We start from the raw sequence: 9,336 nt of genomic DNA on the forward strand, positions 1-9,336 counted from the left end.
ACCATGTTCCTATAGCTTTAAGTGCAGGTGAGCTGGGTTCAACAACACCTCTCCTATTTCCGGGGTGGGATGGCCATTGGGAGGTCCAGGAGGGACAAGAAGAACTCTTTTTTTGCACCTATTTATTTATTTTTCTTATTCAAACATTATGGACATGAATGAGGATTATCACTCCTCAATGCACTCATATGCACGTAGATCTCTGGAGGACCAGCTGGATGTTAGAAGTGGTTTACTCTTACAAGTTAGGCTATCTCCAGAGACCGCTGCACAAACAAAGAAATGTAAGAAACCAGCCAGCGAGCGGGACAGATATAAAAGAGACGGCTGCAGTCAGTGGGAAAAACAGTAAAAGGCAACACAAAAACCATCAAAAGCGTAACAGACTAGAATTCTTGGGAAGGCAGGTGGAGGAGGTAACAGGTGAGGCTGAAGACCTTCAGAACAGTTTTTTTTATTCCAAAACAATTTAATTATATTTTTAAAAAGTACATACAGTCATAAATATACAGTTTAGTTTTGTCCTCGTTCTGTTTCCCTCATCATTCAAACTATCAGACAATGTATTATGTTTACAATAACGAAGGTTTTAACTAGAGCCCGACCGATTCATCAGCCAGCAGATAATATCGGCCTATTAGTTATCCAGTGGCAATCAGTATCGGCTAATTAGGAAGACCATCTTGTCTTCATTATACTGTCTGAAAGTTAGGCTGAGAAAGCATTTCCAGCACAGCGGCTGCTGCCGATGATCCTCCTGAGCCCCCTGCCATAAAAAGATGGGTGATGTCACTCAGGCTTCGTTTATTAATATTTACAGTCCATTGTAATCCATATAGCGCACTCTGCTGGTGAAAGAGAACTGCTAGCACTAATATCGACCTATGTTATCGGCTGGCCGATAAATTGGTCAGGCTCTAGTCTAAATTACATTAAAAATTTTCTCTGAAGTTTGATGATGAAAGAAACGCTTTAAAAAAATGAAGGATAACCCAAGTGGCAGAAGATGCCAAGATTATGTTCATAAATAAATAGTGGTAGATATTAAACAATCTTGGAAAATCTCACTTACTCGTTTTTCACTTTATCAATATAAAAACGTTTTTTTCTCTTCAGAAAAAAACCAAAACAATATCCAAGTTCAGCTTTGAGACACATACTGCTTTAAATGACACATAAACATGTTATACTTATGTATACAAATGTAGCAGACATGTCCCCAACAATAAGTACACTTTCAGGCACAGCACCGTTCTTCTCCATAAATAAAATGTCCTCCTCCAGTCTTTACAGCTAGGAGACCATCAGCTGCAGGAGTCTTGCCACCACCATAACATTGAGACTGTTTCCTAGAACTCTGTACTTCTGCTTGGTCGAGATCTGCTCTGGAAAGGCTGAAACAGAAATGTAAGTACAAAAAGAGAAAAAAAGAGTCAACACTTGAATTGTGCACAACACACAGTGTATGAGAGCGAACACTTTACACACATTCACTGGCCGTGCAGAGGACTAAGATCTTCATCAGAGGTTATTATTATTATTAATATAATAATTATACAGTAAGTAGTTTCTTTCCTGTCTGAATGATCTGTAGGTTGTGTTTACTCATCCATCTCGTATATAACGTTAATCTATTAGCGAGCATAATGTTATCATGTAATTATGACAGATCTGTTGCGTTAGGAAAAAATTGAATAGGAAAATTAAGAAAAGGGCCTGAGATCAAGCACATCTGAAAGTGTTGTTTTTTTTTGTTTTTTTTTGCAGATTAGCTGATCACAGATGTTCCACTGATTGTTTATCAAACAACTTATCTAAAAAAAGATGTCTAGAGAACATCAGTCTAGACTTAGACCTAAGTGTTGGAAGATTTTTGACTTACAGAAGCTTTGAGGGAAACCCATGAGGTTGGCAACTTCTCTGGGAGTAAAATAACGAAGCTTCAGTCTCAACAGCTGCTGGAGTTTCTCTTCTTCAGAGTACTGGTCAAGGCCTCCAAACACACTCTCAATCTGCAGAGGACAGACACATAGAAAGAATCAAATGTTTCTGATTCTCAAAAGGACATGACAGATGACAACAGTTAAGGATTTGTGCACTAGTTATTTTCTGTCAAACACAGTATAGAACTTGGATGCTTTAAAATATGACAGATGTAAAGCCCCAACGCAAAGACTAGGGAGAAGACTAGTCACAGACTTCTACTCTTGATTTCCAAAAGTTTTAACATTACAGTTTTCCAAACCAGTGCTCTTGTTGTGGTCAGCATCTCTGATGTGAAATTCTCCTCTTTCTTCAGTCTTAAAAAAAACTTACTTAAACTTTCAGTTTTTCTAAACTTCAGAACATCTTACTTATTTTTATGCACAGGTCTAATTTTTCAAATGTTCCTTTAACAGTTTATAGGTTCCATTTAAATTGCACATGGGTGAACTGGGTTTTGCAAACTTTTCAATTTCCCTCGGGATTAATAAAGTATCTATCTATCTAATGCAGAACACATTTGGAAGCTACTTCAGTGTATGTCTATCTTTGGATGTCAGGCTTAGGTGCAGGACTTAGACCTCAGTGTACCTGCCTTCAAATGTTGCCATTCATTTTAAACAACCTAATTTACAAATTCTGGACAAAGCTGCATTTATGTGCACACTTCAATCATGGCTCCTTGATTGCGTGATAAGTAATAATAATAATAAATTAGATTTATATAGCGCTTTTCTAAATACTCAAAGACGTTTTGACAGGAAGCAACAAAAAAAAACTAAGCAAAAACTAAGAGAACCATACAAAATAGAAATAGTGTCAAGGGAAGAGGATGAGAGTCAGTGGTTGTAGGCGGAGATGAAAAGAGTTTTTAGGGATTTCTTGTCGGAAGTGAGTGTGGGGGAGTCGCTGATGTTTTTAGGGAGAGAGTTCCAGAGGGTGGGAGCTGCAATGGAGAAGGCGCTGTCCCCCCAGGACCGAAGGTTGGTCCTGGGGGGACAGGAGGTTTGCATCTGCAGACCTGAGAGTGCGGGTGGGAGTGTGTCGGTGGAGGAGCTCAGACAGGTAGAGGGGGAGCCAGGTTGTGGAGGGCTTTGTAGGTGAGGATGAGGAGTTTGAAGTGGATACGCTGGGGGGATGAGGAGCCAGTGGAGGTCATGAAGGACGGGGGTGATGTTATCTCGGGTGCGGGAGTGTGTGAGGAGACGAGCAGCGGAGTTTTGAATGTATTGAAGTTTCTTGAGTGATTTGGATGGTGAACCATAGAGGAGACTGTTGCAGTAGTCTAATCTGGAGGTGATGAATGTGTGGGTGAGGGTCAAAAGTACAGTTTGACATGCAGGTATATTTCTCCTTTTTTTTTTTTTTTTTAATTGGAGAGAGAGAGATGCTAGATGCTGGATGCTGCCACACATTTGAGGTAAAGGAGCATGTTACTAATTCCCAAAACAAACAATCACCTCAGATATGCCGGTGCTGAAACCAAACTTACCTCTGTTTCCATGCAGCACTTAAGCACTGAGCCGGTTCCTTCTACGTAGCGGCCATAGCTATGAATAAACACATCAACACAATCAAAGGCATTACTAAATTATATGACCATTTGAACAGTTACTAAGTAATAACACACAATCTACAATCTACTATCATGACATGTTCAGAACAATAAATGTTAGTATCTGAGTATGTAGACGTCAGAAACAGAAGAGTACTAAATCAGACACTAGAGATTACAAGTAAAAGATAAAGATGTTGATCCAGAGGACAACAGAAAACTGTATTTCAATGGTTCTCTGTTCTTAACAGAAGCAAAAACCAAATACAGCTTTCATCATGTCATGAGCTTTACTTTGTTTAACTTCTACATTAGACCAGAGCTGCTCTACAGCCTTTGGGTGAAGAGTTCAAAAGGAGCTAACTCTAATGACCTTTTATTAAATTACATTTGGTCATTCAATTATTGACTCACTCTAAAGGAATTCAAATCATCTATTATTCTGCAAGACACGCCTATTACACTTTGTCAGCGTCAAATACAAGGCTAAGGGTATTTGATTTTGATTTTCAGCATTGCTATCACACAAGCGAGCGCACACACAACACAAACACACATGCACAAGCACACATGCTTGGGAGTAAATGGAATAAGTAAAAGTAAGGTTAAGACAGTGATTGTACCTACCCTTTGGTAAAGCAAACAGACCTCCTGCATGTGGGCTGAACAATGTCTAGGAGCAGAGCATATCGCAGCAGAGTTTTAGGAGGAAGGAGATAGTTTTCAATGTTGTCTTCTATTTGTGGCTCCAGGAAGTCTTGTATCTGTCTGACTGACACATCTTTGTTCTGATTCATCTTCCTCTGGGCATCCATCCTTGTCTCTAGTTTATACAGGACCTGATCCCTCTGTGGATCTTCTTCTCCTGTCAGGCAGGCATCAGGATCAGAAGGGCTGGAGACTGTGGGCTCCTCAGGGGGATTACTCTCAGCAGGATTCAGGAAGGCAGGACAATCATTGTCAGCAGAGTGTGGGAAGGCCTCTAAAATCTAAGATAACAGACTTAGTTAAAAGCCTTACTTACAGACAGTGTTCTCCTTATGTAATACAAAACACTTAACCCCACATTTTTCCCCTGGGGAATTCAGTGCTTTAATTTACAACATATACTCTTCATATTAGATTAACATTAACAGATTGATTGTATGTTTTTACATCCAAAGTGTAATATTCCCACTCCTGCTTGTACACCAAGTTAGAACTCTTTTTGTCCATCTGGCCATATGGGCTTCTTTAAAAAGCAATCTTAATGTAAAGTTGTAAAAAGCCTCACCTTTGAACACGTGTCTGTACTGAAGTTTTCAGTGGAACTCTTAGCAATCAGGTAATACCGCAGTCTTGAGTTTGGAATCCCAACCTGCATTCATAAATAGAAAAGTCATATAAACAGTTCTGACCATGTGTGACTAACAGCACTGATGTACTTAATACAATCCTTACTTACACTCGTTGGTGAGATCATGACCTCCTGATAAGTGTATCCACATTCCATCAGAGTTTTCACCAAACGCTCCCTGCAGAACAGAACACGATGAAGACAGTTTCCCTTGTTTTCACCTTTTCACCAGTCTATTACAAGACCATTAAGCCTCGTGTCCGCATAGCACAAGGGTGTAGGTTTTGATTCAACATTGGGGGGGGGACAGAATTTTGCATCAAACACTTCATTTCCTGCATTCTGGTGAGTTTCTATGCAACAATTTGTGCCTTTTCTGAATTAATTTATGGCGGAAATTTCTTTACTTATTATTTTAATTTCATTACTATTAATTATTCAACTGTATTGTTCATAACTTTCTGCATATTCAAAACATTACCTGCTACCTGCCTTCTGATCATACTGATACTGACATGTTGAGCATGTAGGTTTCTCCATTGTTACCTGGCAGAGGAGGTTTCAAAGCCTTTCACATTCTCCAGCAGGATGAAACGGGGACGCCTGCACAGCCTGGCCACACAATGATGTATGCAAGTTGGGGAGTGAAAAGAGAGGGTTTAATAAGAGACACCATGCTATCGTTTTGCTCCTTGACTATACAGAGAGAATACATGAGGGTTGCTTTACTGCATTTTGTTGTCTTAGTGCTGCTACTAAGTGGAATCTAGCCAACAAAGACAAATCTCCAAAGCCATTGAGTCATAGGAAAGTTCTGACTGGAATAAACATAAAAGACTCAAACTGAACCTTATGTTTGAATGTTCTTACCAACCAGCCAGGCTGCAGAGTATATCAAACCATGTGTTTCATACTCAATGATTGGCAAGGGATGGGGATACATTGGTCAATTGAACTAATTTGAATGACTACATTTCCTTTAAGACATCAAACAGGAGAGGTCACACCTCATCACATTATCAGAGATCCTATATCCCTCCCCCCGATCCAATGTCAATCAAATGATGGTGAGAAAATCATTTGATTCATGGTCAAAATAGTTGCAAGAAAATGTAGCTTTTTTAAATTGTTGTTTCATAATTACGTGGTTTTCTTTCCAATCAGACTGACAGTAGGTCAACAACAAAACAAAACAAAAAAAAGAAATCTGCAGACCTTGGCAGGAGATCAAGAATGTAGAGGAAGCTCTTTGTTCTCGGGTCGGCAATGTCCCCCTGAAGTCCTATCCTGTACAGAGGATAGAGACGGGGATTTCAGCGGTTTTGCACAGAAACAAACATGGAATATTAAAACCTTTGCGGATCAAATCACTTAAAGAAGTCGGTAGTGATTTGATCAGCAAATCACTTTTCCTGACTCCTGTTGCAAGTCAAGGAGGGTAAGGAGAGAACAAGGCTCCAGGCATCAAGCAGGCTCAAAATCTTCTGTTTGTCAGATGATAGTGCTATAGCCACTGACCCACTTTGATCCATCCAATACCCAGACATAGAGAGTTTAATAACTATCAGCATCAGCTGAAAATGTCTTACCCCTGTAAACTGTCGCTTAAGAATGAAGCTTTTACAGTTTTCGGCTTGGAGCACTACTTCATACTGAAATCATGTCTTCCTACATGCACTATCAAACCCCTGCAGATGATCCAAAACTGGCTGGTCTTTAACTTACCCGAGAAAGAACATGTCACTTCCACTGCCTCCCAGTTACTGCGTGCATCAAATTATTATTATTTTTTAAAAAACGGCTCCTCGTTAACTCTATAATCCAGGTCTACACTCCCTCCCAGATCCAACCTTCACAACAGGGCACACGTCTCTAACAAGACTCTTCTCTGTCACCCCCTGGTGGTGGGAATGAACTTCCAAACTCCATTTGATCTTTTTTTACAAATAAAATATTCAATCAATGCTGTAAAATGGGGTGATGTCATGATTGATCGCTGTGATTGACAACTTCTCAGAACTAACTCTAGTTGCAGGGTGATAATAGCACTGTGAAGATATGTCCCATACATCTCATGATCATGTTAGTTTCTAACAAAGAAAATAAGTTGTTCTGCATTAAACTGCATGAACAAACCTGGAATCTGAGGGATCTGGGCGTTTCTTTCCCACAACTTCTTAAATTTGTACGCTTAATAGTAACTTATTATTATGGGCTGCAAAGGAAACAAGTTTCTTTTTTATTGTCTGGCAGGTACTCTTACACAAGTGAGGTACGATTCTACAACATGTTGGATCCAAAAGCATGAAAAACACATTAGACAATACCTGGTAAAAGGCTGGCAAGGAGGACTCATCAGGATCATGTCAAAGGATAATTTGTTGAAGTCATCAAGTGTGATGCCCTTAAGATAAAAAAACAAAACCACAAGAAACATATTACCGTATTCAAACAAGTCCTTTATATCAAAGCTGGTTGTCAATTATACCCTCATCTGTAGTACACACTTAGTCCTGCCAATTCTTAAGTGATGTAAAAAACAGTGTTTGCCCACAGAACCAACAGACCTGCCAGTTTTTAAGTCACAAGCATTCACACATCGGACAGTTCAGTCAAGACACATTACTCCATTCTTCATTTGATCTCAAAGAAACATTGACCAAAAGCCTGCTCTCGTGGCTACTGCAGGCTTTTGCTCAATACTCCATCCGTTATATACTGCAGGACTTCAAGCTATAATAAAACATGTTTCATTTTTACAATTTAAACGGGGAACACTACAACCTAAAAGTTTCTATTGACAGTAGAAATCCCAAATAAGACCAAAAATGTGGCCATTTATTCATCAAGAGTCCAGAGTCTCTTTTATCATGCAACATGTAAAACTACCTGAAATGTCTAACACACGTGTACACACAATGTGTAACCAGGTAAGGTTTAGGTGTGAATGACTTGCTCACCTCAATGGTCTTGTTCCATAGGGGGGTGTCTGGGAAATTGTGCTTGTAGATTTGATTGGCCGTGGGGTTTATGTCGATGGCAGCAACTACCTGGTAAGGTATGCCACTGTCTGGTGGAGGGAAACAAACAGATTATAAGATACTGCACAATGAACAGGTATTATGAGCAGTCTTGTTGTAGGCTGTGTAAAAGCATCTGATAGTATTGGGCTTAGGTGTGTGGCTAACAGACTCTGATGAAGTCTGAGGTACAGGTGCTGTTTGTTGCTTAGATTGAGGACTAAACAGGGAAAGCATCAGTTCGCACTTCTGCTTTGCCAGAAGAAGTCCAGAAAGTCCAGACATTTGAATTCAGCTTGCCCGTCCATGCTGCAGCTTGTGTCAGCCCGAGTGAAGATGCACAGTGGAAACTGGTTGATCGCTATTAAATGTCCGATTTCCCCCATTCAACTACACACAACTCGGTAGAGAGGACCACTTTAAAATGCAAATAGAAAGCTTGAAAAACAGACCGCAACGATGATAAACTTACCCTTCAAAGCATAATGCATCCCTCCTATCCCACTGTACAGCTCGATCACCCGGAGACCCGACATGGCAAAATAACCACACCGCTGCTTTTCTTCTTCTCAGATGTCTGTGATCTCTGCCTCAGCAACGAAATGGTGCAATACTGCCACTATCAGGTCCGGAGTCTGGGTTGGTAATATACATTTTATAGAATAGCACAGGGACGAAGGTACGCTTCAAAATGCAGTTTTTGAATGGGGCCACAGCGGAGTGTTGTTTCCTTTTCCTTGTTTGTGAATAAACAGTCAAATGTGTTTAAAATTTAAAATCCAAGGTGTCTGATGTTTTGTGTTTTTATTTTGAGACAGAAAAAATGTAGTTATGAGTCCCAGTTGGAAGCAAAATCTGTTGCCAAACAAGTTATGGATGGTGGCCTTTCGGCTGATCACATCTGTAACCATTGTTTTGTTGTTGATGTTGTAAACATTTTTACTTTTATTTCGAAGGTAAGACACTAAACCGGAAGTCCTTACTTCTGTTTGGCGAACAAATAAAACAACACTTCCTCCTACTGGCAAGCTTAAAGAAGAGTAATACACATTAAATACAATTACCAGTGGATCAGTGGAAATACATTTTTAAGAAGGAATAAATAGATGAAAATTGGTAAATAAATATATACACACACAGCACAGGCTGTAGTGTATGCGTGTACAAGAATATCTTTTTAAAATGTTTAAGTTTTCATCAAATTTGCATGAATATAAAATAAAATAAAAACATTTTAATTAACCAATCATTAAATGAAATTACACTTGAATGAGCTGGCCTTAATTTAGATTAGGCTACGTCTTCTGTTGTCTCTGTGAAATTCGTTAAATATTGCTTTTATTTTTTTATGTGTTTAGTCTTATTATTATTATTATTATTTTAAACTAGGTAACTCATGTTTTATCAGCTGCTGGTTCAGTTTTAGGCCTGCTGGCTTCAGT

General features: G+C 39.4%; 1 protein-coding gene across 1 annotated transcript; it reads right to left on the bottom strand.

Annotated features, from left to right (window-relative positions):
• Positions 1–434: 434 nt before the first annotated feature.
• Positions 435–8,508, bottom strand: trdmt1 (tRNA aspartic acid methyltransferase 1). The gene is made up of 11 exons (XM_020638609.3): positions 8,367–8,508; positions 7,835–7,944; positions 7,202–7,278; positions 6,090–6,161; positions 5,421–5,486; positions 4,983–5,052; positions 4,812–4,895; positions 4,166–4,527; positions 3,476–3,533; positions 1,883–2,012; positions 435–1,394 (listed from the first exon to the last, which is right to left on the bottom strand). Exons 1-11 carry the CDS (start codon positions 8,428–8,430, stop codon positions 1,294–1,296), a joined length of 1,194 nt encoding a protein of 397 aa, XP_020494265.2. The 5' UTR covers positions 8,431–8,508; the 3' UTR covers positions 435–1,293.
• Positions 8,509–9,336: the final 828 nt, after the last annotated feature.

This window comes from Labrus bergylta, chromosome 20 (assembly GCF_963930695.1).
Source record: "Labrus bergylta chromosome 20, fLabBer1.1, whole genome shotgun sequence".
NCBI classification, from domain to species: Eukaryota; Metazoa; Chordata; class Actinopteri; order Labriformes; family Labridae; genus Labrus; species Labrus bergylta.